Source organism: Columba livia, chromosome Z (genome assembly GCF_036013475.1).
Source record: "Columba livia isolate bColLiv1 breed racing homer chromosome Z, bColLiv1.pat.W.v2, whole genome shotgun sequence".
Taxonomy (NCBI): domain Eukaryota; kingdom Metazoa; phylum Chordata; class Aves; order Columbiformes; family Columbidae; genus Columba; species Columba livia.
The window spans coordinates 975,438-1,002,819 of NC_088642.1; the positions used below are offsets into that span (position 1 = coordinate 975,438).

At 47.9% G+C, this 27,382-nt stretch overlaps 1 protein-coding gene across 31 annotated transcripts in view; it reads left to right on the top strand.

The window, feature by feature from the left end:
• Positions 1-27,382, top strand: part of LOC135577379 (transcription factor 4) — a 176,395-nt gene that overhangs the window by 76,470 nt on the left and 72,543 nt on the right. For 24 of the 31 annotated variants that reach the window (XM_065046755.1, XM_065046757.1, XM_065046756.1 and 21 more), the window contains 3 exons: positions 9,671-9,735; positions 25,247-25,376; positions 25,771-25,820. In XM_065046755.1, coding sequence (XP_064902827.1) covers positions 9,671-9,735; positions 25,247-25,376; positions 25,771-25,820 — 245 coding nt within the window. The remainder of the gene's footprint in view (positions 1-9,670; positions 9,736-25,246; positions 25,377-25,770; positions 25,821-27,382) is intronic. The other 7 variants (XM_065046768.1, XM_065046767.1, XM_065046765.1 and 4 more) reach the window with 2 other exon arrangements.

Below are 27,382 nucleotides of genomic sequence, written 5' to 3' on the forward strand. Positions count from 1 at the left end.
ATCGGGCTTTAGCAGCGGGATCTACAAAGCACCAATATCTGCCGGTTTTGCTTTGTTTTGCGGGTGTGAATCTCTCCGTATTTCACGTTCCCCTTGGTGCTGTCGGTGGCCGAGCAGGACTCCTGTTGGTTATAGTATCGGGGTGGTTTATCCGACAGATATCCAAGCATCCCGGTGCCAGCAGCGCTTTAAGAGCCATCAGCGCTTCGGGATGTGCCCAACTCAGCAACGGGGCTGGGAATGGGAGCGGGGAAAGTCCTGTGCCCCGTGCTGAATTGACACCCGCTGGGACAGCCCCAAAAAACAGCCCTGGAACGTCCCCGTGTCCTGCAGACCCCTCTGAAAGGTGCGCGGTTTGGAAGGAGTCGATGTCCTGGGGGGGAATACCCGTTTTAAAGTGAAAGCACGTGCCACAACAGCGTGCATTCCTAACCATAGGGGCCTTTGTTCGCTGCCTGCAGCACCCGCCGCTAAATCAATAATACATTTCAGATCTGGGGGAGCGCATCCGACTCCTTTTCCGCACCGATTTCGTGAGGGTCTTTGTTCTGGCGGCGCCTCCACCTGCCCCCTCCACTCTAAAGATTTTCAGCATTTTTAAAGCATTTCTGTCAGTTTTTCTGCTTTAAGCTTTGTGTATGGTAGCAAAACCCATAGCAGTTTCACAAACAAATAGAGAAATAATAATAATATGCTTCAAGTAATGTAAAAACATTGTCTTACGAAGAATAACAATACTAGAAAAATGTAATACTTGGAAAGATAATTTAATACTGGGAAAAAGTGATATTATGAGCCTACTGAGTCATGAAGTGGTGACGAGATATTGTTTTGGGCTTGGACCCTGTTGCACTGAGGCCGGTGCTGGTGTCTCCCTGTTCCTGGGTCCCACCGCTGGGACAGACCCTTCCTGGGCGCAACGTTGGGCAAAATAGTGCTTAAAATTAGGATCCCAGCTCCAGAGCCCAGTGAGAGGTTTGTTTGGGTGAGCTGGGCCCCAGCGCCACCAGCGCCACCAGCGCCACCAGCGCCACCAGCGCCACCGGCTGGGATTCACCGTTGCCTGGAGACTGGATATAAACCCTAAATAAGGCTGGAGCTGCGCTCACCTACTTTATTTTTGCATCGGGACCCCAGGGCATTGCCCAAAAATGTTCGCGTGGTTATTTCTGTAGATCTGATTTCGGAACGACAGCAAACCTGCGCGGGATTGGGCCAGTCTGTAGAACTCCTGCTCTCCTCTTGCATGGGTGCTGCAAGGACTTCTGGAAACATGAGTCGCTGTTATTTAGGAACTTCATCACACAAACTTCATTCCCATATTTTTTCTTCTAGTTGGTCCACTTAATAAGATTTTGGAGAAGGTAACTTTGGTGAACCACCTTTTCTACCAGCTTGGTAGATCAGGTAGAGGCTCCATGCAAATGGGAAGATACAATAGCCAAAATGTAATAAAAACTAAAGTAAATCCAAGTAAAGTCTATAGTCAAACTCCTTAATTGTGATGCATTTGCTGAGTTTCCCGCTTCCATCGTCGGCCCTGCTCCGATGCCATATGGTCTACCATGGAACATTTAACTTGTCAGATATAATGGATTGTCCTGGAAGCAGATTTTTGCTTTGAGCGTTCGGCTCTTTCTTGCATTTCACTCTCAGCTCCAGGCTGCGGGATGAAGGATTGTGGTGGAAATGCAAAGAAGAGCCACGCGGTTGATTCCCCTTAAGAGAGTGACCTATATGCCACAAAATTTTCCCCACGTAAAGAGGCATTATCCCTGTCACTGACCCTAGCAGGCTGCATGTCAGAACCATTTAAATTTGTCTGGACTTAACAGATTGTGCAAACGTTTCAGAATCAAGTGCTTAGGAATAATAAAGACTTGTCATTTCAACTTAGGCGGCGGCGGCTCGCGCTGGCCGCGGGACCAGCGGCATTCATTGTGACCCACATGGAACCGGAGCCGCCCGCCTCGTGCACCTTGCAAATTAAGTTCATCTCCCAGGGCTACCGGAGCTTAGAAAAATAGAGATTATCTGGTCAGGAACCCAAATAGCTGTTGCCGTGAGGTTGGGAGCCATCAGTCGCATAGGTGGGCCAGTGGTAATTAATGACGGGCATCGTTTGGTGCCGGAAGAGGCGCTGGAAGGTTCTCGGGTGCGTTGGTCCCTCTGGGGCACCAGGAGCTGCCGCCGAGGAGCCTGAAGCACAGCTGAGATTTTCTGTAGTATAATCTTCAACTAGTCGGTTCTGAAGCAAACGTGAGAAATGACAAATTCTTCCCCAGCTCAGGGGTTTCTAAAATTGCCTCTCACTTCAGTATAATAAAACCCAATAGGTAATACTGCTGTCGCGTGCTGGCGAGTAATTAAAGAATCCAGGATAAAAATCTGGCCCTGCTAAAGGTGCTCAGTTTTATTTAACATTGGTGCAGACGATATTTCAGCTCTAGAGAATAAAATGTGTGCAAATCTATCTGAATGAGCTCTTCACTGCAGCATCCCTGCCAGCTCTGAAGTTTGCTTTTAGGAATGGTCACTTAATTCTTGTTTTAACGAGGGTTGTTGTCTTGGCGTTTGGCAGCAGCAGGAGAATCATGAGCCGGCAGAGGTGGGAAATCCTCTCCCCAGGACTCATTTTTCTCAGCATAGGAACAACATTCCCGGGTGTCTTTCTCAACCCAAATTGTTTGTTCCCGAAATGTGTAGGAAATGTCAGTCCTCAAGTGTAAAGATGTGATCAGGGTCTGCATGCCCTCTGCTGGATATCGCCGATGGGAGACGGTTGGGTGTTTCAGTGTTACACTAGAGTGGTACACTAGATTTACCACCGGTCCTGGTGTTTTGCCATTCGCTCGTTGTTTGTTTCGTCTGCTCAGCTAAACCAAATAATCCGATCCGTTGTTTTTAAAACATCAAAATCACAACAAAAATAAAGGCTTGGCTTTCTTATATTTCTGCACCGACCAGGACTCCAAATAGAAATGTGTAATTGAGTGTTTAATTGAGTGCCGAGGTGCGATGCGCTCCCGATCGGGGCCGTCACGTTGATCTCTATCGCGCCCCTGGCGCGGGGTTTGGTTTAGGAGCCGTTTAATAACCGCGACTGGATGGGGGGGGGTTACAGAGCCGGGTTTAGAGCCCAGACTGGGGCTGCAGGAAGGTTTATCGTCCTCTTTCAGTTCATGGCCTTAGATCTTTATCTGCCGTGTTTGAAAGTGCTTCTGTTCTCGCTGGAGTGAAGAGGCGGGTTTGCAGATAGATGATAAAGATCTCCTGAACAAATGACGAGGGATCACCCTGCGCCGTATTTCAATTTCAAATAGCCCTGTGAGGCTTACCTAGGATAAAACAATATCCAGTGCTTTACATTCGGTTCTTATATATTGCTTTTAGGTCCGGAGCATTATTACAACTTGTTTTTGTCTCGTATCTTTAGGAAAACGTTGCCTCTTTTTATCATCCGGATTCTCTGGTATTAGATAATGCTTTTGATTTTCATTTTTGTGTGTGTTCTGCGGTGCCCATCGTCATCCCCCGCCCATGTATGACTATTATATATTCCGGGAATGAGAAGGGTAAAACACGGCGAATGAGTTTCCGTGGAGTTTTTGTGTCTCTTCAGAATAACGTGGCTGTTTCCAGAGCCTGATCCAGGTGTTCAGGCTGAGATGATCGTAATTATTTCCTCCAGACTGAAATTCCACGCACATCCGCAAAGGAAACTGAAGATGTTTGTGAAGTCAGATGCATGCTCAGCCTAATGAAGGATTGTGTCCCGTGAATGCCCATCCTGGGCGGCTCTGGGGCGTGCTGGCCGAGCTTTCCGCAGCTCGCCAAACAGGATTCCTACAGACGGCGTTGAAATAAACACCGGCTTTGTTTAAATACCTAATTTAATTATGAAAGTTTATTATTCTGGTCTCAATTAGTGCATGCACTTGATATGAAGCTCATTAATGTTCCTCGTCCGCGGTGTTATTTATGGGTTGCACCATCGCAGCGACGGCAAGACCTGCGTGTCCTGAGTCACTGCGAGGTGCTGAAAACCTGTTGCAAAGGGTGCAGCGGACTTGTAGGGACTGGATTAGCCCCATCCATCCTGTAACATGTCTGCATCATCCCCGACTATCCGTGTCCAACCTGCCTTTTATGGCATATCGTGATAATCTTCACAATCTGATCCATTCTGGTGGGACTAGTCAAGGACCCTTTAGTATAAATCAGGTAGAATACGGTCTTTGATATTCTCTCTTTGCATTCTCAGAGGTTCAAGAACAGTTTTGCCGCGGCTATTTTCTTTCAGAAGCACACAAACAGAGGAATCGCGTCCTGCCCTGCCATAGATGCTATTATTTGGCAGATTACAGAAATAGATGGAGCAATTTGCCTCAGTCTTTTGGTTGGGGTCCAATATTGCGTGAGCTGAGATCAGTGAACAAAAAGCTGGGCTGGTGTTTTTGTGGGGTGTATATATACATATAGCCACATTTATACACCTGTGTTAGGGAGTAGTTTGCGGTGTTTGGGCACTAATGTCGCCCATTTGAGTGTGAGTGAGTCGGTGGTGACGTTTCCCTTTTGCCCTGAATTTCCTCCCTTCAGCTTGTTCAAGCCAGTTCTGCAGCTTTATTTTAGTACAGGTTTTAGGATTTAATTTTCTTTGCATTTTGATGGTACTGTTTAAGAAAAAAACCCCTCTCCCTTTGTAATGCTACTTGCTCTGGCATCATAACGTCTCTTTAGGAACCATTACTGTTTACTGCACATCAGTGCACAAATCCTCTTGCGTGCCAAAGATCTCCTTCCCCTAGCACCGCGCTATGTCTTGGGGTGCCATGCCCTTCAAGTATTGGGATTAATACCGTTAATGCCTTCCCTTAGCGTAGTGTCTGGTTTGTGGACTTTGCCTGGATCAGATGCCGTGTCATTTGTACTATTTTGTGAGCATTATCGCACAAACTTTGCTTAAAATCTCTTGCATTTCTTCCTTATTGTCTGTACTTCACATCCAGCACAAAGCAGAAATAGCTCATTAACATGATACTTCCATTACCGTCGGATGAGACTCTTTGTGATGTAAAACACGCTGTTCACAACCTCGCGGAAATAAATAGGGTATTTTGCCCCTAGATCCATACCGGTAAGTGCTGCTGTCGGAGGAGCGCGGCTGTGCAGCCCACTCAAGCCCCTGTGTGTTACTCCCGGATAAGCAACGCGCTGCTGGTTTCGTGTTGGAAGAGGAGAAATCGCAGCCGGACACCCCAACCTTCCCAGCCCGTTCCTGCCTATTCCCTGCCTGTCCCTGCCTATTCCTGCCGGTCCCTGCCCGTTCCTGCCTGTTCCTGCCTCTTCCCTGCCCGTCCCTGCAGCGCCAGCTGTCACACAAAGGGGACAAGGGGCCGAGCCTCCCGCCAGCTGTTGGCCAGGGCCAGCGCTCAGATTTACAGCCTTCCGTGAGGCGTCCAAAACATGGCACTAAATGCTAACAGCATTTTTCCTTTCCTGTATTTCCTCCTTTTTCTTCCCCTTCTCTTTTAAAGAGCTGAGTATTCAAAAGTTGCGATAAAATAAAGACGAAAATGTGGGCAGGTGATGTGTTCTGCCAAGGGCAAAAGGGCAACAAGCCTGTCCGTGGAGGGTGCAGCGTGTATCGTAGCTATAGGATATATAGTGTTTGCTCATTTATTTCTGTGAGGTTTATCCTCAAATAATTGGTAATTATGTAGAAATTTTGGCTTGGTTTGTCTGCTGAAATGAGCCCGGTTTTCAGGTCTCTGAGGGAGAAGCCAGCAGTACTGCTAGTCTGGCTGTCAGCGTCAGCGGGGCCCGTGTTGGGAGACCCCCCTCAAGCCCCCTCTTCTGCAACCAGACTCAGGCGAGCCCAGCAAAACGCTGAATGCCAGAACTGTAGATGAAGGCAGAAGGAACCTATTTCCTGATTCTTGTAACAATGCAAATAAGCCCTGCTCCGGCTGGTAACACGAGGGGTTCGCTCTGTACGCCCAAATGTGGAGCTGGACGGTCCAGCCCAGAACGGGGCGTTCCTGAGGGCCATCGGGTGCGTTGGGGACACTGAGCATCAGAGGTAACAACCATCCATTTTCAGAAATGCTAGAAATGCACTAATAAAATAAATAGATTTAAGCAAAATTACAGACCTGAACAGACCGAAATTTGCAGCCATTAAAATTCCAACCCTAATACAATTGCCTTATTTATTTTTCCCCCCCAGACAAGTTTCCCTTCTTGACTCTAACCAAGAACTAAACCCCGAATGTAGGGCAGCGGAAACCTGAATTAGAATATTCCGGTCCGACTCATCTCTCAAAAAATCTGTCGAACACGAAATGGATGCAAACGTTGAATTGAAGACATTTATAGAAATAGCTTCGCTTCCTTTTGGGTGCAGATGGGAGAGGCGGCTCGTGCCTCTGGTTCTGCCCACCCGCGCCAAGGTGCCCGGCTCCGGGGCTTTGTGCTCTGCAACTTGCTTACATTTGCTACTTAATTTGATTAATTTTTCAAAGTGCACCGTGGAGAGGCAAGTGGCTTCTTTCTCGATTGATCGGCGATCCTGCGCTGCTTTGATTTGCTGCAGCTCAACAAAAATGCAAACAAAATATTTCGGAAGCAACGGGTTTAGTTTAGTGGCGTATTCGGTGGGTATTTTCTAGAGGTATTTAGAGAGCAGAGGCTTGAGATTCAGTGTTTGTCAGACACCGGGAGCTGCACGTAGTCCTTCCTTTGTCTCTCCTTTGATTGGCATGCACTGTGCCAATTAATTGAAAATATATAGATGTATTTACACACAGGCGAAGTTGTTGCCTCGGATGGCAATGGAGATGCTTTCTGTGCCGTGCCCAAAGAGCAAGGGCGTGTTTGGAAGTTACTGCCCAGCCTTTGTAGGTCAACGTCTTCCATGGAGCTTTGTTTCAATTGTCGGATCATAAAGCCTCGGAAGGGTATAGATCGTGTTGTGCGTTCGCAGCGCCGGTAACAAACGGCACATTTTAGCATTTGGTCCTCTAGGTAGCAAAAAATGAATCAGATGTCTGACAAGATTAGTTATTCATCTCTATTCCAGGCTCTCCCGTTTTTTTTTTTCCCTTCTTCTTTTCTCTCTTTTTTTTCCCCTTTTTCCCTGGCTTGCAACAAATATTACTAACGGGTACTTTTAGGGTTTAAAATATGGACAACAGTACTCCATGCAGTAAAAGACTTGAACGATTAATGCTACCCTTATGCCTCTTTTGAGTAGTTTTAGCCATGGGGCTTGGCACTGCCACCATTGTCTTTGTGCCAAAAAATATCCGCAGCGGCTGCCGCATTCTAGTACTAGAGGGTTGTCTCGAAAATTCCGCAGTGAATGCGTCGGGTGTCTACATCGCTGAGACGCTCTCTTTAAACCATCCCAAAACAGAGCGAATCCTCAGCACAGCGCAGGCTGGGGCGGTCGAGTGACTGGAAACGGCGCATAATGTACAGTAAACGTGGAAATTCAGGAGAAGCTTTTGTGTTTGTGAGGACAAATAGGTGCTGAAAGAGCCTACTCTTGCATATTATCAGCGCTCTCGCAAATTTTATTATCTGAAACAAATGTGCCAGTGAATTTTAAGCAGAAAATCAACATCAAGACTGTGGCTAATTTTAAATGGACGCTTTATACAAAAGATATTCCCCCCCCCCCCCAAATAAAACAAATTGAAATGTCATTATGAAAAGTATGATAATTTCATAATTACGGCTGATGGTGAAAATCTTTGTATGTGTATGTTTTTAACGGTTTCTTGACTTTTTCATCAATTTGGGGTATTTCTCCTTAATCGAGAAGGCAGATTTCTGGCTGTACGTGGCAACAGCAACAACAAAACCGTAATAAAGTGAGAGGCTTACGCTATCAGAGCGAAATGCGTTTGCCCGTGATCTCCAGAGCTATCTGTTCGCTGGTAAAAGTGGATGCTGGAGATGAAATCTTTACAAGGAGCATAATCCTAAATAAAAAATAGAGAAAAGAAGTCAATCTCCTGCTGGCTGCTGTGCCGCTTTGGTACCTCGCAGACTTCGACAGAGTCCTGGACGAGTGCCCATTGATGTCATGGAAACACTCAAATTACTGAGAATGATTCATGTCTATGCTGTTCTCTTATCCTCCCCCACACAAATAGAAGTAGATTTTAACCCTGACAACTTGTAATTTGCAGCGGGTTTATTTTTGTATCTGGATAAATATTTTTTAACAACTGAAATTAAGATGAGGCTGCCTGTGTGTGATACGACAGAAAAGGAGACTGCGGTGCCCCGGCGCAGCCGGAGCCGCCTGCCTTCCCCGCGCCTCGTGTGCCGCTTGGGCTCGGTCCCTCGCCCTGCCTCGCCGCTCGGGCTTTATTTCCCCGTCCTCGCTGCTTGTTGTCCGCATCCGCTTTCGGGCCCTCTTGGGGCGATGGGAAGTAGCACACGGAGCTCCAGCACGGTTTGTGTCCAGAGCTCGGCCTTGGACATGGAAAATGTCGTTGGCGTTTCAGTCTTGACTGATGGCTGCCAAGGGTTCCGGTGCCGAGCGGGGCTGTGGGGCGGCTGATCCGGCATTGGGGTACAACCAGACACAAGTGCTTTCCAAAGTTATTACATGTGCGATCGGCAAAGAGATTGTGGAGGTTCCCGTGTGTAAGTAACTATGTGGAAAGCAACTGAGCAACAAAAACAAGCCTTAAATTGTTATGGGAGGCAAGATGATTGTTTTATTCCAAAGCGCTCACAACGGTCAAAGCTCATCAATAATACCTCCAATCGGCGATCAAACCCCGGAGCTGTGTTTAAAGGAAAGGCTTGCGGAGTCAGTGTGGCCACAGCCATTTGGGAATGATTAAAATCACCTCCATCATCCTTTGTGTAGCGATGGGCGGGCTCTGTACGGAGCGGGGCTGCGGGGGACCCCGGAACGGGCGAGCCGGGGGCATTGTCACTGCCATGGCGTGCCGTGTCTCACGGCTTGGGTGTCTCGGGGACGTGGGGTGCGCAGCCAGGGACCAACAGCAGCTGCTCACTGGGTTTTATACCCCAGCCTACAATAAAAACTTGGGTTTTACGAGTGGTTTTACTGTGTTCTTTGGCTGTTTTGTTAGATAATGCCTCCCCCCATGCTTCTCCTCAGCGAAGGGTGGTCTTTTAGTGGCAATATGTTTTGTATCAGCCCTCTTGACTGCTCTTTGTCTCCGGAGCACGTGGTGCGGTGCTGCTCAGCCATGACTTAATGCTTTGCAGAAACCACCTCTTCCCTTCTTGATTTCGCTCGAGTCTGCCCATTCAAACCTCAAAGAACCTTTCTTTTCCTTTGTAAATATGGCAGCACTGTAACGGGTGCTGCAAGTCAGGCTGCCGGAGCTGAGTGTTAAAGGCTCCCTGGGAAAAAAGGAGGCAAAGAAAGGGTATTTAGGGCTGGCAGAGCTGCTCGGCCATCGTTGGGCCCCGTTCAGGAGCGAGTGGTGAATGTGTCCCAGGTGTAAATTCCATCCCCACCTTTGTCCGGGGGTGATTTGCTCCTGGGAAGGATGTGGATCTGGAACCCAGCAGCTCCACATGCAATGAACACCATATAAAGCGCTCAGAGATGCTATATGTGTACATATGTATCTGCTTCTATCCATTATACATATCTTTTTTTTTTTAACAGGTAAAACAGAAAGGGGTTCCTACTCATCCTATGGAAGAGATTCGAATTTACAAGGTTGCCACCAGGTAAGCAACAGTCTTGTGCTAAATACCCTGAGAAATTAGGTTTGTCCTTCGGGCTGTGCATCCCGGGGCCAGACCCATCCTGAGCGGATGTGTATTTCTTAGAACCGGGCTTTATTTATTCACAAATGCGGGGTTTAAGGCTCTTGGAGCCAGGACGTGGTTACTGGAGACTGTTGGTGCTGGGGTTGGCGTGACCGGGAAGGACGGGGGACCGTCCCCTGGCCGCGGCCACGGTGCGGGCTGTGCGGGACCGCTCGAGGGCCCGTGTCAGCCCCCAGCTCCGGGGGGCTCCCGCCGTAAACTCCAGTTTGCAGAGAATCTCTGTGATGTTGTGTGAAAACAAGGTTGTATTGAGGGATAAAAATGTCTGTGAAAATATGATTTGTTGTCCCTTTTTGTTTCTGAATTGGTTTTGGCTGGAAGTCAAGGCCAGCAGGCTAACAGCAAAGCCGTCTCAAGGGAAGCGCGCGTGAGCTAGGAAAATAAGAGTAGTTTAATTCAATAATAAATGCCAATGCGATACAAAGGTATAGCGTGTGTGCGTGCGCCTCTCTGCACTGTGCATTTGCATACTTTTAAGTCTCCGGAGAAAGTCTGAGTCTAAAAATACTATCAATAGCCAAAAGTCTGTGCTTTGTTTCAAGACAATTGATTTTTTTTTAAAGACACTTTCTTTTTAATTCCAGTAGCAATATTAATCGCGTGCTTAAATTCGTTTTGTTCTTGAAGAGTGCTGGGTTTCTTTTCCTTTCTCTAAGTGCAGTAGCTTCGCACTTTGGAAAACTACTGAAAGAATTTAATAGCCTTCTTAATATTCAAAGCTTTATAATGTTCTCATCTGGCCACGGAATGAGAATAAACCCAAACCATGATAACCAGAGCAGATAAGTCCAGAAGATAACACATGTCACTGCTTTCACCCGGTCCAAAGCAGCCATAGGAGCTTGTAATTAATTTTAGTTGCCATTTCTAGCGCTGGGGATGTTGTCCCCATATTGTCCCCAGCGTTTTGCTGTGCCGAGGACACGGGCACCGCAAAAGATGCGTTTATTCCAGTGCAGCCAGTGCCTGGGGTCGTGGTGCCAGAGTTTGTGCATTTATTTCCCGAACAATAACAACGAGCAATCACGGTTTACACTTTGGACCAGTTCAGGCGGGACAGTCACTGTCAGGATGGATCCCAGCGCTCTGGGCCTCTGTGGGGTCAATGGCGAAAACCCTCCCGACCCACTCGCCGTTTCTGTGGTGTCGTCCATGAAAATTTGAGGAAAATTAGGAAAATATTACCAAAAAAGTGCAAATAGTAAGGATTCCGATCCACGGAATAGGGTCGCTCTTTCTGCCACATGCGTCCACTTTGTTGAGGAGTAATGGGAAAGCGGACGAAGCGATTGACCAGCGCCCAGACGGGAAGGAGAAAGATATTTCTAAAATAAGAACCTCTCGAATTCCTGAAAGGTTCAGCAGGAATAATGCTTAATGCCGAGGCTGCACCATCTGTTCCCTGTTTTCCAGCCTGCAGAACTATCAGGATCCACCAAATTATTAACGAGCGTGAACATTCAGGCTTAAAAGGAAATGAAAAGCTGCAAGCCCATTGCGGGATTTCTAGGGTGTGCTTTCGCACGTATTAAGGAAGACGAGCTTATCTAGGCAGGAGCTGTTGTAGAAAAGCGGTGGAAGTCCAGGGCGGCCTCGGCGGTGCCGTTGGGGGTGGCCGAGCATCCCGCAGCCCCGCTGATCCCAGCTCCCTTTGCCAAAGCCCGGGAGGAACGTGCCGGTTTCATTGATACGGGCAAGGTAAATCGCTACCTCCAGATGTGATGCATTGCTCTCTGTAGATGAGTTCCTGCAACAATTAAGGAAAACTAAATACCTAACGATATTGAACTCGCTACCTATTAATCTTGGGGTAGGGAAGAGCCCACCGAGGTCTCGGCAGCGCCGGGAGAGGTCGGATGCGCAGCCACACGTTCATTAAGAGATGATTTTTATTTCCGCGCCTCGGGCCCGCTTGGGCTCTCACTGAAAACCACCGCAAATACAACACTGATTACAGCGGGAACGGAGGAAAACGCGTCTCGGGAGCCATTTAATTCCATTAGAGAGGAGTCATCTAAGAAACATGTACCAAGGTTGTTGTCAAGACACTTCTGAAAAACTGGCTTCATCGAAGTTAATGACAAAAATCTCATTTCATTCAGTGCAGTCAGGATTTTGCATGTTGTCTTAATTCTGTGCTACTTATCGTTTCCCCAAAGATCAATTTTTTATATATATATTGTGCTGGTTTGGGGGGAGATTAACAAGGCAGTGGTACTAAAAAAACCCCAAGCCTACTTGATTTCTCTACCTTTACTCCAGTTTGGTGTGTTAGTCTGTATTACTGGTCCGATACCCAGCGGGTAAGTGAGGGTCTGCATGTGGTGATGAGGAGCAAGGAATCTGCTTCGTTACTCAAAGAGCCTCGTGGAGCCCAGCACTGGAAAGAGTCAGGAGGAGTGGGGTGATGTGATTTAGCGCGGGGCTGTGGGAATGAGAAGTGGTGTGAGCGCGGTGGCTGCGGTGGGACCATCAGCTCTGGATCCCCCGGCCCCGCATGCCCAACGACAGCCGCGTCGGTCCTGCGGTGCGCGGAGAACCCCGCTGTTCTTCGTGCGAGAGGAGCCGGCTACGCGAGATCCCGCCATGAGATGGATGGTACTGTGTGCTGCTCGCGGAGCGGGGATCCGCTGGGCGCTGATGCTGAGCGGTGCGTGATTCAAAACAGTGAATAACCAGAGCTGGAAAATGAGCTCGATGGCCAGGAAACATGCACCATCCATTTCCAAGGCAACGCGCGAGATTGGACGTGGGAATAAATTAGACAGTTCTTTGAAAATTTGGATTACGCCTTTTTGGCAAATGCGTAGTAACAGATACTTCGGTTTTAAGGTGTTTTAACTTAAAGCAAAATGCCCAGATCCTAAGATGACTTGTTTTTACTACTAAGTCTTTCAGAGAGCGAGTCTAAATGTTGGTTTTGGATGTACTGATTTACTTGGTGTTCAAGAAATACTCTCGGAGGCCAGTTGGAACCGTCCCCCTGGGAAAAGCTGCCTCTGGAATGAAGTGTTAAGGTACAACCTAGTGGAGTTATGCAAGCTCAGCCAGCTATTTTTTTCCCTTTTATTTATTTTTAATAAAACACAACTACTACCAAAACATAATAAACTTTACCCAGGCTGAGATCATACACGCCAGCCTGATTCACGATTCCACGGGAAGGGGAAAGGCCAACCAGAGTGACACGGGCATGGTGTGGCGCTGGGGCTTTTCGCAGCTTCAGGTCAAACAAGCAGCGTTTTGTGCGGGAATCTTGCTGGGAAAGCCGCAGATGAGTGCAATGGAAAGGAAGGTGCAGGTGGATGAGCCGAGCCCACTGCCCGTGGGCCGGAGGATGGAGATATCCCCCAGCACCAAGAGGGGATGCACACAAACATCTATTGCCCATGTTGTCTTTCCTTCAGAAGCACCGGGACTTCTTCTGCTGGGAATTATTGAATTGTTGCAGTGTCTCTAATTATGTGAAAAGGAGTCCAGCAAGGAAAAAGAAACCAAACAAACCAGGAGGGATTATATTTTTATCTGATATATACTTTTAAAATGTCCTTCTTCAGCGCTTCGTTCAGCATGAGATGGAGACTAATGCACAGGCTCAAATGAGGCTTCTGGTTCAAGCCGCTAAAGGGCGGCTGTTAGAGGAATAACGGCGGCACCGCGGCTGCTCCGATGCTCTCATTTGTCCTGAATTTCGCCAGCAACGCCTTGTCCAGTGTCTCACGGGGCACTTTGGGGCTGGTTTCCCTTTCCCGTCCCCTGGCCTGCCCACCTTTTCCCGGGAAGCGCCGGCAGAGCCGGATTGTGGCCGCCAACGGGGAAGGCGTGAGACGAGGCGCGGAGCCGCCGCTCCCACCCGCTTCTCCTTTGTACCTCGCTCATGAACGGCAGGGCAAAGAAGCCCCGCTTTATTGGCATTGTATACAATAAGTTATTAAATTTCATCTCTGTAATACACCTGCAGTAAAATAACAAAACATTACTGCACTTAAGGAACATGTGTGTGCGTTGCAACGTTCCACCCCTCCCTTCCAAACAGCTGCTTACGGATTTCAAGATCCATTGTATATATTCCCCAGAGCCCACCTCTAATAATCGAGACACATCTGCCATTGCACTATTATAGGCATATGTAGGTTTATTGAAAACTATACCTGTATATAAAAAAATTAAATAACTCCTACCTCAATTAAATTGGCAAGCTACCTTTTGTGAAGATCATATTGCAGACCTCTGGAGACACTGCGAGTTCATTTTCTTCTTCTGTTACAAATTACTCAGTGTTTTTTTGCTTAGTCAAATAACCAGGTTTCCTCACATTTCGATGGCAAGATTCCTTTGGCTGTAACAATTTCTCCATCGTGCTCCCTCCCTATAAAACCGCACAAGAGCTGTGCTAATGTGATAAAGCCGCTGGGGTTGGTGGGCAAAGCCCCATGGAGTTCCGTGGGGCTGGGAAGCCCCATTTCGCCCGGGAACTTTAACATGTTTGTGGTTGGGGAAGATTCACCTCTGTTGCAGTTTCTGCTCAAGCATCTCGCCTTGGGAGCTGGAGTCACTGCTTCTGCTCCAGAAATCAGTTCTAGCGCCCATAAACTATCCTCTGGTGATCGTGGGCACGTTGTGGATTAATGTTTGTGATGTTACAGCACTAAAATAATGACAAGAGATAAAATTTCCGTGTTAATCAAATGTATTAAAGGAACAGACTTAAGTTCAGATGTCTGAATGGCTCATTTAGCAGAATTCCTCATGCATCCAGAAAGACACGGTTTCATTGTCCATATCATAATTGAAGCAACGCTAAAACCCAACGCTGCAATTTGGTGCTAAAAGGAACGCTTTCCTCTTAGCCCTTTGGATCAAATGTTAAGCCGAGGGCTATTTTGTTGGAAGCGAGCATTCCAAGGGCACCTTTCTGGAGCTTATAACCTGGCAACAGAATAACACTGCGATCCGTAATGTGCAGTAATGGGTCCGTGTTGTGGCTGAGTGCTGACGGGAGCTCGGTTTGCCTTGGCGGGCGCTGCCGTGCGGCTGGAAGGCGATGGGAAGGGAAGGATGCAACTGCTGCTGTACCGCGGGTTGCGCTGGTTCGGCTCTGCTTGGCGTTGAGGGGAGATCTCACCAGAGGCAGGCTGGGCCTTGGCTAGTTCTGGCAGCTGTCAGGGCTCAGAGTTGCTCGTGGAGTGCCGTGGCACAGGGGGCCACAGGGATGCTCTCCTTGGCACGCAAGCTGTGCTTTGGTGGGCTTTGCTAATGGGAATCAGCCCTCAAGAGCAAAACCTTGGTTCACTGCAGCGTCTGCAGCCATTCTCCTGGTGTTCTTGGTGCAAGCCGTGGCAGGTGTCACCATGCGTTGTTTCGCCAGGGCTGACCGTCTCCTTGGTGGCCAGCCGGGTGTCCACATCTCGTGGTGAGCTCCCGTTCCTCTGCCCCGCTCCATTAACCAGCCAAGTTCTCTCTGCATTCTAGTTCTGTTAGATGATCCAGCACAGCTCAGTTCAAGCAAGTTCTGAAGAAAAATGTCACTTTTTGGCCTAGCAGAAATGTGTATGGGTGTGACGATTGCGAGGACAAGGTTGCAGTGTCACACTCAGGCTTAGAGCTTTGCTCGCAGAACTGTTGATGTTGGCATCTCGGAGGTCACCTCGTCCAAGCCATGCAGATGAACCAGGCTGCCCAGGACCACGTCCTATGGGTTCTGAGCATCGCCAAGGATAGAATCATCGAATCACAGATGGTTTGGGTTGGAGGGACCTTCCCAGCTCCCCCCACAGGCAGGGACATCTTCACCAGATCAGGTTGCTCAGAGCCCCCAGACCCCACCTTGTCCAGGGACCCTCTCTGGCCACCCTCATGGTAAAAGCGGGGTGTCTGTTGAAGTGGAATTCTCATGTGCAGGCTGTGCCCGTTGCCTCCGTCACCAAGTGCTTCATGTCACTGACTTGCAGAGGGTCCAATAACAGGTCTTGTCCCAGTCTGGACCGGGGTCTCGACATCACCTGCTGCACACAGAAGTAAAGAGGTTATTTTAGATGTTGTTTTCTTCAGGTGACCACGGTGCTGATGTCCCGTAGTGGCCGCCCGCTCTCGCCTTATTTCCAACAGACCATTGCCAGTCGCCTTTTTACTGCCCAGAAGTTGCTCCGTTTTGCCAGCACCGCCTTTGACGTGTGGTTACCTGCTGCTTTGCAGGGGAATGAATAGCATCTTTAATCACACTTAATTACCATGCGGCTGCAGGCAGGAACTTCACATCCAGAACAGCTCAAGATGGAGAAAGCAGATCTTGCACGAGCACAGATACAGAGCACTACCTATCGAAATCATCACTATTTTCCAAACAGACGCTACATACAACATTTAGTCAGGATCTGTATTTTCTAAGACTAAGATTAATTCGTTCCTACCAGTCACAAAATTTCTCTCATTTTGCAAACTTCTTTACATATTTCCAGTTGAGACTGAAGCAATCTCTAAGTTGTCCGGATCTATTGTTTACATCTTGCACGGGCTAATAATTGTATCTTAAGTCATTCAAATGCCAAAGTAAATCGTTTAATACTTGGTAGACTGAAAAAGAGAGCAGATCGTTGTTGCTGCATTGCTGTGGAGTTTCTTCCCTGTTTCACTGCGTCCTCCCTGGGAGGGTCCAGCCCTACACAGCCCACCAGCTGTGTTATTTCTAAGGCCGCTGACATTCCGGTAAACTCTCCCAGCTGATGTTCACAGAAATCCCTTTAACCTGTCTGGCGAATAGCTGCAGAAACAAAGGGATGTGTTGAGATCCCGCTGGAATGTCTGTGTTTGGACACGGCGGCGTGTCCCTTGGGGTCCGGTCCCAACTTCAGCCCTGGCGTCTGCACTGACCTGCAGCGTGTTCGTTCTTAGGAGGAGACGCTCTAGATCCGCTCCCATTGTTATGTGATTTATTCCTTTGCTTCCTGGCTTGAGAAAAGGAGCAATTACTTCTGACAGGTAGAGATTTCAGGGAATGTATGAGGATATGAATCCTACCCGCTATTTACGTATGGAAGAATTAGAAACAATGACTAAGTTCTGCTCTTGAAGAGAGCAGGAGATGCTCTGCTAGCTCAGACGCACGAGCAGCAGCAATGGCTGCGGAGCTGTCGTGGAGCATCCCCTGCCGCCTTCCTCACCCGTGCTCCGGAGTTGCTTTCCCAGCTGCTTTTAGTTCAGCATTAAGACATTTACACAGGGTAACCAAGTGCTTCCAGGATTTGGGTCCCCATGTCCCACGGGGCATTTTTAAGGCATTTCCCACCCCGCTCTGGCTCTGAAAAGTGCCCAACACACTGTTGGTGCTTAACAACTGATAAATGCTGATAAGCCCATAGGTGGGTGTGTGTTCGTGGTGCTGCGGCAGGTGAGCTGTGTGTGCCAGGCATTGCCGCACTGTGTTTAGCGACAACGGAGAAGTTAATATTTCTATTCCGCTCTGAAGTTAATGACAGAGTGTAGCCATCTGTCTGCATGTTTCTAGCTCTGCCTTTGTTGGTTTAACTATTTTCTTGCTTTGAAAACGGATCCTGTCAGGAGAAAACGGTTTTTTAAATAGTAAATATGCAGACCATGCTACAGTTAGAATTACGGGTATTTCCCACATCCTTGTCTTTCAAAAGTGTCTGGGGAAAAATACATATAAAGCCTAATAAAAACCAACTGTATCACTGAAATACAGCTCACTTGGGTATTTCCCTGTCTCTTTTTTTCCATACGCTGTAATGTACAGTGTTACCTTTACGCTGGGTAACAAGGTGCCGCGGCAAATCCCATTTTGAAAGGGAGTTATATTTGTATTATTTTATATGAGGCAAAAGAAATGGCAATTAACTGCGTAGCATATTATAGCCATCTCTGGAGCACCCAGCTGCTTTTACCATCCTGCCCGTGCCATGGGGGAGATGGCAACGGCGCCTTCCCGGCGTAGCCTTAGCGTCTCTGGTGGGGCAAGAAGATGCGAAATAGGTTGGTTCCACAGTTTGAAAATCCCACTTGCCTAGTTGGTCCTGAGAAGAGCTGGAACTGTGCTCTCCCTGCTGCTCCGCTCAGGGTGCTGTTCCTCCCCATGGAGTCATTCTCTTGCGCAGACGGTCCGTCCTTCCCCAGCACCCCTAGACCTTCAATGGAACGACTGCGCCCGACGCACAGACCCGCTGCTCCTCCCTGCCTTGGGGCAGGTTACTAGATATTCATCAACCTGCTTTAATTTGTGTCGTAGAGATGATACGGACAGCTGAAAATTGCAGCGTAAGGGTGAAGCCTTGCTGGCTGTTGTTCTCCATGTGTGAGAACACTTGGCTCGCTATACATGCTCCATATAGCGCTTCAGCATCTCCCCAAGCACGTATAGCCAGCATTTTGACAGAAAAGCGCTGTTTTTGCCCCAAAGCGCTGCCGCAGCGGGCGGCACAGGAGCCGGGGCGCTCAGCTACACCTTGCTGGATTTTTACCTGTGTCAGCACCAAAAGCGCCTGTTCTCCCCTTCCCATTGCTCAGAGCAGCTGAATTTGCCCATTTGGTTGTTGCTGCAGGGTCAGTCTAATTTTTTGTCCTGTCTTAAGCACAAGGTGACCTAAACCGTGCAGATTTGACTTGAAATGGATATGGCTTTGTCAGCTATACCCTTGCTTAGAATACACCCATTCCCCTGCAGGAGCAGGTGCTTTAGCTGGAAAAAGAGGGAAATATAAAATAGAGGAAAAAAAAAGGTTCCTATTTTAAATACCGCATGAGTGTCATGAGTTGCTTTTAGGTGTATTTGCATAACAAACTCTGGAAAAAATCAATGTGACTTTATAACGCCGAAAACATGAAACACAGTTCTGATAGTCAAAGGGCTCATGTTTCAATTGCTGATAGTCCTTGCCCAAGCAAATGGTGGTAACACAGCCCAGGGTCGTGTCTGCATCATTCCCGTCTATTCATTTACTCATTGCTGATCTTCTCCTTATTTTCGTAAACGAGGGAGCTTTAACTAATTAAGAACCTGGGCAATGCTGGATCATTTGGGTTTTTCCCTGTAAAATCTTGCTTCTCCATCAGCAAGGAGCCGGTGTTGATCTTCCAGGCTGATGAATAAAGAACAACACGAGTCACTTAAAGTATTTAGCGCGGGTTCTGTTATTTGACTGGACCTGGAAGTTTCTTTGGTGTCTCGGTTGTTTTCATGGTAACTTTTCTTTGGTTAAAAATATTACTAACATAATTGACAGAAAAAACCCCGCCGTTTCGCATGCATTTGAACCTCTGTGAGCCTTCCCTGTGTTCTCGTTTTCAAAGGGAAAGCAGTAATTCCATCATTAGACATGGGAATTGAGGCACGGCGCACCTTTCCAAGGCGCAGGGACGGGGCTGTTTCCCGGCGGAGCGCCAGGGCTCGTGTAAGCCGCTTGGAGCAGGGCCGTCATTGACTCCTTAGGCTAACAGGGTTGAGGGGGTGCAATAACTTGCCAGGGAGGCACGTTTTGAAGCACGTCGTGGTAGGACATCGGCAAACCGAAGAAAAGCGGACGAGGCGGCTCTTGCCAGCAAGTCTTTGGTGTTTTTCCCGGGGAAAAGCGGTGTGGAAGTGCGGTTCTGAGCACAGCGTTCGGCGCTCCATCCCAGCGCACGGTGCGGGCTGGGGGACGCTGGCCACAAATGTTCCTTTGCGTGTTCATTTTGTGTGCCGGGAGGTGCTGTGGAAAACAGGGACACCAGGACACACGTTCCGTAACTTAGGGAGCGGTTCCGATATACGTACTGGCAAACACCACGTTTATCTGGTGCTGATAGATTTTACGCTGCCCGTTTGTTACCGTACATCGGTATTGTGATACTGTGCACTTCTTTATACCCAAAGTGTCTTTCCATGTGTACATAGCTTGTGTTTTGGAGTGGAATAGCTCCAGAGGGCTGTTTTAACTGAATGGGGAAGCTGTTGGGGGTGAGCTGAGCCCTGCGCTGAGCTCTGGTCAGCAGTCCCCAAAATCCAGCTCCGTGCAGGGTGACACCCCGAGGACTGATCCCGGGCTAAACCAGCGGCTGCTTCGGTCCAGTTCTCTTGATTGCTATATCGTTTAAATGTCATTGCTGGCTATCACGATACATGGAGACGCGGGAGCTCTGGCAGGGTCCGCGGTGCTGCTTTGCACCATGTCAGACGGACTGCAGGTCATTTTGGGCTGAATTCTCCCAATAACAGGCTGTGACACCCCCAGACCCCAAACCCAGCGAACTTCTGACCATAAAACGCTGGGCTTTGAGCACAGTCCCCAGCCGCCCTCACCAGGGACAGTCCCAGCAGCCTCTGTACTATATACGGGTTTTTGGTGCCCTTGGAGGGTGGCGGTGGTGACACGTTCCATCCCCGGGACAGCCTGACATGGCTGTTACCTGTGTTGAAGTGTGTGTTTAGAAACCCTGCCATCATCTGGCTCCATTTCAGCGTGGAAAGGAAAACTCTGTCCTGAAAGCTGAATAAGGACGCGGAGAGAACGTCCTCCTCGCCGCCCCCGAGTGAGCACTGGGGAGGAGGTTTTGGGTTATTAGCACCCAAAGAAGTTGTCTGGGACACCCGGTTTCATAGATATGTGTGTGTGCGTGCGTGCAAACACATTGCACATCAATTCTAAGCGTATGTAACACCCCGTTTTGCTGATGTTTGCACCAGGGTTTCATTTGTGCTGCGGGACAGGAGGTGTTTGCAGCTCCTGGGTTACCAAGCTGGAGAGCAGAAAATCATGAACAGAGCAAAGACGGTATTCTACAAAACTCCTTAAAGGAGGAGAAAGTCCCTTCTTCCCTTTGGATTTTCCTGCCTTGTACTTATATTTTTCCCATATAGTAGGGAATGAAATATTTGTATTCCACTAAAGCTTCAGAAAAGCAGCAAAGCCCCTGCAGTCGCTGCTGAAATCGTTCACTGTAAATGTGAAGGATGGGGATCGTTAGTGCAAACAAGTAACTAACCTTTAGTGATAATCAAGCAGCGGTATCATCGTCGGAGTCATCATGCCTAATGGTGAGTGGAGGGCTGGGCAGGAGCGAGCAAAATTAGCTAAGGAGTTACAAACCATCTTTGCTCCAAAGAGATGGGGAAGATGAGCAGGATTGAATCCTCGCTGGCCGGAGGTGGCGGAACCGCTGCCGTTATTTAAGGGCACGTGAAATGCTGCTAAAGCGGTAAATGAACTTGGAAAGTTGCTGCTGTTGTGCCGATATGATATCCAGTGCTCAAAAAGCACGACGGGGAAAAACGACTCCAGAAAGGTTTCAACTTAAAGAGCAATTTTAAATGATGCAGAGGAAGAGGGTAAAAAGATTAGCTAAAAACCAAACCAGCCAAACCTAGAGAAGTAATGTGATGGCTTTAATGCGCAAGGGCTGCTTGAACGTGAGAAATGATTTGATAATACCTGCAGCATTTTTTAATGGAAAAGGTCAATGTGAACAGTGACCAGTGCACAGCTCTGGAACGCAGGAGGGAAACAACAGGTTAGTTGCCATCACATAGGGAAAATAAGCCCAATTTCTCTCACTTCATACACGTGAGTGTGCTTGATAAAAATAAATCTCTGTGAAAATTCAATCTGTGCGGGAGAGAAGTGCTTTTGTTCCTTAAAAGTCAAAATTTGTCTGCAAATACGTGCAAGAATTGCGGTTGGTTCGGTGGGAAAGGAAACCGGCACCTTAGCTTGAAAACACGCTCAAAACGCATCAATGCGATTTGCAGTTGGCGTTAGAGAGGAGTCCTGGGCATCGGGGTCACGGGGGGTCTGACGGGGAGCTGCCCGACTCCCAAACGCCGCAGAACGGAGGGTCTGTGGGAACGGCACAGATTACCAACAGACGCCCCGACGGCCACGTGAGAAGTGGAAATTTAGTTTCATAATTTGATTAAAAGCAGAGGATCAGAATCACAGAAGGAAATAGGCAGCAGTGATTCAGCTGCGTGTGCGGCGTGACTTCGTTAGCCCCAAAATTCAGAAGCCGAGCAGCTGAAATGGGGATGACGAGATCCCCGCCTGTTCTACCAGAGGAGAGGAAAACAGGACGCTTCTCCTTAGAAATTTATTGTATTAAATAAAAAGACCTGCAGAAAATTCCTCCCTGCTCAGTGTTTTTTGGGGATTACAGACCAGTTTCCTTTTAATCTATTCTATTAGTAAATCACAACACTCTGTCCTCCCGCCTCACCCGCTTTGGGAAGACAGGAAAACCAAAGCATCTCTTTGTAAATGTATTTCCTACCTACTGTGCCTGAAACAAATATTTACGTGTCATTCACACGGTTTTCATTTGCAAAGCCAAACTTTGGCTTTGCAACGGAAACGTTTGTTTTATCCGGGAGGGGTAATATCGTATCCAGATGGATGGTACTTTGTCGCAATACGTGCGTATTCTCTCCTTCCCCGGCTTTAATTCTTTGTCTAGTTATTGGGATTTTGGAGGCGAGATGGACCACTCGGTGACTGATTTTACAGACGTTTGGAAAGCAGACGGGGTTGTGTGTAACAAGAAGAGCAAAGATGCTGCAGTTGATAATAAATCCAGCTGCGTGACCCGGCGTGGAAACGGATTTCGCTCCGTTGCTTCTTTTTGTGCTCGTTTTTAGCTCAAACTCGAACGTTCCACCGGCAAATTCGGTCAGTGAGGAGCTGTGTTTAGTAGGAAACAAACTGCCTGGTGTGTGGGGCCGGGATGCGGCTTCGGAGCTCATCCTTTCTAGCGCTCACTATTCACTTGGGTGCCTCCTAATTCCTGGCGTTCCCCAGCTCCGACGGGAGCCCCGGGGCCGGTGCCACGGTGCCCTTGTGCCGTGTAAACGTTTTATTGCCGTCCCTCTGTCGCAGGCCGGTGGCAGCGCGACACGGAGCCCATTGTCCCTTGTACAAGCATCTCACAATAATACTAATATATTTTTATCATATTAGTGCTCCCCTTAGTGCGGGTCGGTCCCTCTTTTTACCTCACCAGAGCGTCTCTGTCCCATAGACAAAGGAGGGAGCTTCGCTCCGGGTTGGGTTATTTGTTAGTGGGTTTTTTGCTTTGAGACAGCGAAGAAACGAGTCGGTGACCGTTCTGGTGACAATTTGTGTGGCGTGGGGTTTGTTTCCCTTTGGAAATCAATCTTTGCTGTGGAAAAGCTCTGGCGGGCGATGCCGAACATCCCCGGCCCAGCACCGATCTGAAGGTGCGACCAGGAGCAGCGTTTGTCCATCCCCGCCGAGCAGCTTGAAAACGGGACACGCGTTCCCTTCTCAGATAACAATGCAAGTTTGGGATTCATGGATTTCTTTTTCCCCGTAGAAACCTCTGCATCTCTTTATAGAGAAAAATATTTGGATGAGAAAACAAAAACAACATAGGGTATGTGTATGTTTTCTGCTCCTAAAGTGAATCTTGTTTAATCTGCAATAGTTTGCAAACGCTGTCTTATATATGTTGTTGGTTTGGTGGGGTTTTTTTTTAAGTCAAATGAAATGTAGTAGGCTGGGTATAGGAATTTATACAGCTGATGGCTCTAAGTCTTTCAGACTACCCGACATATGGATAAACCGCGCACAGATTTAGCAGGTCTGTCTTTATGTTAAAACGTATACGTGATAAAAATATATGACTGAAGCGAATTTCGGCAGTTAGCGCCGTTTCATTCTGAAATGCTCCGAGCCCTTCAGTAAGATCCCGGTTATTTTCGGAGGGTGCTCGCGACCAATCGCTCCCCTTTTTCCCGGGCTATCCGCATCTCTTTCTCTGCCGTCACGCAGTGGGCTCGCGCCCCTTTTTGCGGGTGCAGGTGCTGTTTGTGACGGGAGCGCAGGTGGATGGGAGCCGAACGCACAGAGAGCGGCAAAAAGCGCCTCATTCCCGGGTTCCTGCGCTTCCCAGCCCCCAAAGGGCGCAACGCCCGCTCCGTTTGTCCGTCCGTCCGTCCCTCCTCTGCCGTTCCCCTCCAGCCTCCCTGGGAAAAAGAGGCAGAATATAGTTTTCTCGACTCAAAAGTGATCTGGAAATGTTTTTAGCAAGTATAGCCAAGGAGTGAGGATGTTTTAATTTCTGATTTTCCAGCTCGCGGGGCATATTTGACCAACTGCTTTCAGCAGAAGACATGCCACTTTGTTGAGCTATTTAGGAATCAAAAAGACTGTCTTAATTTCAAACAAGGAGCCTTTGTTTTAGTTGGTGACTGCCTTGTGAAATTTTTCAGTTCTCAGCGGGTTAACCAGGGAACAGGGGCAGAGTCATAATTGGCCTATTTAGAGTATTTTGCATGTGAATAGTGTGTTAGTGAAGCATTACTAAGTCTGTTGTGAGTGACATGGTGATTAGAATTTAGATTAGGGAAAACACATTCTGTACTTTATCAAGTACAGTAATTAGTTCAGTCAGTAAAAGTTGATTACAAGTAACGATAAAGTTAGATTTTTGGTGCTTAATTTTAAAATTTCTTTATTAAATGGTAAATTTGTCCTTAATATAAATGGTGGTATCTACACCTGTTTTATTGCCTATCAGAATAATTAAAAGAACAATGTGTTCAATGCAGAGTATAATCAGGGGATTTATATATTATGGGTAAGTTTCAGCGTAGTTTATAGCAAATAGAGCATTACTGGTGTGCCGCGGTCTCTGGAAGCGGGATGATTTTCCTTACGGCGTGGGGCAGGATGTTTTGTGCCGCTTCACGGAAACCGCGGTCCTCGCGTTTACCGGGATGCGTCTCGGTAGTTAATGGTACAGCCATAAAGTGGAGATACCGCAGGTCCTTTGCCGCTGCCGTACAATAGCATTAACTGCTTTTGCTCTTCCGAGGTGCTTTTTTTGACTGATAGCGTTGCAAAAAACTGTTAATAATGAATAATCTTCTTTGCACGTTGTGATCCCGTATTCCGGACAGCCTGCTGTGCAGATTTTTCTATTGCCAAACCCCATCTATTCGACTCGCAGATATGAATTTTACCCCGCGCGGGGACAGACAATGAAGCTGTTTGACGTGCACGGAGCCAACGGCTCGATCAACAGCCCCATTTTTGTTTAACTTTTATTATTGGTAAATCCGTGCGCTTAACTAAGGGAACTCAATTACCTTCCAATATATTAACAGAGCTCCAAAAGTTTTTAAGACACTGATTGCGTTTGAATAAGCAGGCAATAAGTCTCCTTTAAATGGAAATAATCCTATTTTAAATGAATGACTTTGTGCTTCCCCAGCAAAGGGGAAGATGCTCAACTGGCAATTTTCGGCACGTCTCCTTTAAAAATTTGGCAGGTTCTCGTCTCGGCGTCTCAGTCGCCGGCGAAGGTTTCTTTACGGTGTTATTTTTAGGAATGAGAAATAGCTAATGATGAGGAAAGTCGGCTCTGCCATGCACGCAAACACACGCCTGTGTTTTTAATCTCCTAGCAAAGTCTCCTTGGAGGTGAGATGGATATCGGCAACCCCGGAGCGCTGTCCCCCAGCAAGCCCGGCTCCCAGTACTACCAGTACTCCAGCAATAACCCGCGCCGGAGGCCTCTCCACAGCACCTCCATGGGTGAGTCGCTTTGCCTTCAACCTTTTCGGGGCTTGTTTTTTACCATTTCAACACATAATCAGCGTTCCGGCCCGTTGGGCGATACTTTGCAACACAGACAGAGCCGGGACTCGCCGAGGGGTTTATTGAACTGAACCGATTACTCCTCTCCGACCTCTTTGTTGAGCTCGCAGGAGCCCTAAAAAGTCGCCTTTTTCAAAGTGTAAAGCGAAAACAAAGCCCTTAAGACTCAAGATGAAAATATGATCAGTTTTGCAGCGTTTTGCAGCGTCCGCTCGGTGTCCCCAAAACGGCGACAAGGTGCCGGGCAGGGCGCTGCAGCAAATCGCGGCGCGATTCAATAGAACAGCTAAAAGCCTGTCTCACGAACACCCCGTTCTGTCTTGTTTTTCAGAAGTCCAGACAAAGAAAGTTCGCAAAGTTCCTCCAGGTTTGCCATCCTCCGTAAGTACCGCTGGCCCCGGCGCGCTCGGCGGCGCGGGGCTTTGTTCGCTGGCGCTGGCGTAGGAACCCGCTCGCTCCCGGCTCCCCGGTGCCAAACGGCGGCGACGAGCCGAGGGGAGGCCCCACGTTCCCCGTGGGGTGCCGTGGGTCGCACGACGGGGCGGAAGAATCCGCCCGCAGGGATTTTCGGCGTCGCTCCACCTGGTCAAAGAGCCAATTTGAGGAGAGATTGCATTTCTCAGCCCGGGATACGGGGCCAACATCTTCATTGGTGGTGGCACCCGCGGCAGCGCCCGCCCAGCTGCCGACAGCTGGATCCAGCTGTGCCGGGGCAGGGGGCGGCCCCGGCGCTAACGGCTAATTAGCCCATAATTTAAGAAGTATCCCCGATACCTCTTGGTAGGGAGGGGTGCGGGTACCACGTTTTTCAGGGGTGTGCGAACTCTTGGCAGAAGTTGGTGTTTCTCTTTGGTTCACTGGAGTCCGCACTCTCCTGATTCCAATAATTAATCGTGTCGTTGTCATTTTCTCATGGCCGTGTAAAATCTTGGGTTTTTTCCCCGAAAAAGCCGTGCCAAGGTGCATTACGTCTTCTGACAGCATTTGCTTTAAATTCCATTAAAATATATAGAAAGTAGTGTTTTAAAAGGAATTATATGAGATTTAGCAAATACAGCATGGAGAGCAGTCTGGCTAAAGAGTGCATTTTATTCGAGTATTTTAATTCTATGGGGGTTTTTTTCTGCCATTGCTTTAGACATGCAGCACACGTATTATTGTGTGAATACCTGCAAACAGAGAACAAGGCGCTCAAGAGGGGCGAGCTCCCCTCTCCTACCTGACGACTCCGTTCATTTGATCTCTGAACCGGGTTATTAGGAGGAGCTGGGTGCCAATCAGTCTTGCGCAGCATAGAACAACTTGGCCTGCTAATCTCACATGGGCTGTATGTTTTTCCTATAAATCCACGTAAATTTGCAGGTTGCAAACTCAGATACTTCCAAAGCTTCGCTTATTGTAGTGACTGCTCAGCAGCAGCTTCATTGCTGGTCACTTTATAAATAATACAGTTTTAATCCGAAAGACAAAACCACATATGAACATCCTCATTTGATCACACGCATTATTGTCATCTTTAGAACGTTAAATACCAACCTAAATCTTTTCTTGTAAGCTGTTGAATAATGGGTATTTCTCAAACGCAAGTTTCCAAGAAAGTAATAAGACTATTTTTTTTTTTAATTAAAAATAACTTCCCACACGTGTAGTTTAAATTTCTTTCACTATGTGTTTTCTGGGTTTGATTTTTATTGGCCTCCTTGCCAGCAATAACTAATATCCTCCCCAAGGCTTTTTATGAGGACGGTTCCCCTTCGGGTTAGAGGTGGATTCAGTGCTCGCGACTATTTTCACAGTATTTTTATTTTTAACTCGGATTATCTCCAAGTAGAAGATGCATTTTAAATACTCGACACGATTTTAATGAGCTGTACAAATCGATTAGGAAATAAAATATCAAAAGGTATTGCTGAGTATTTAAATCACGCAGAGCTCTGCCTTCC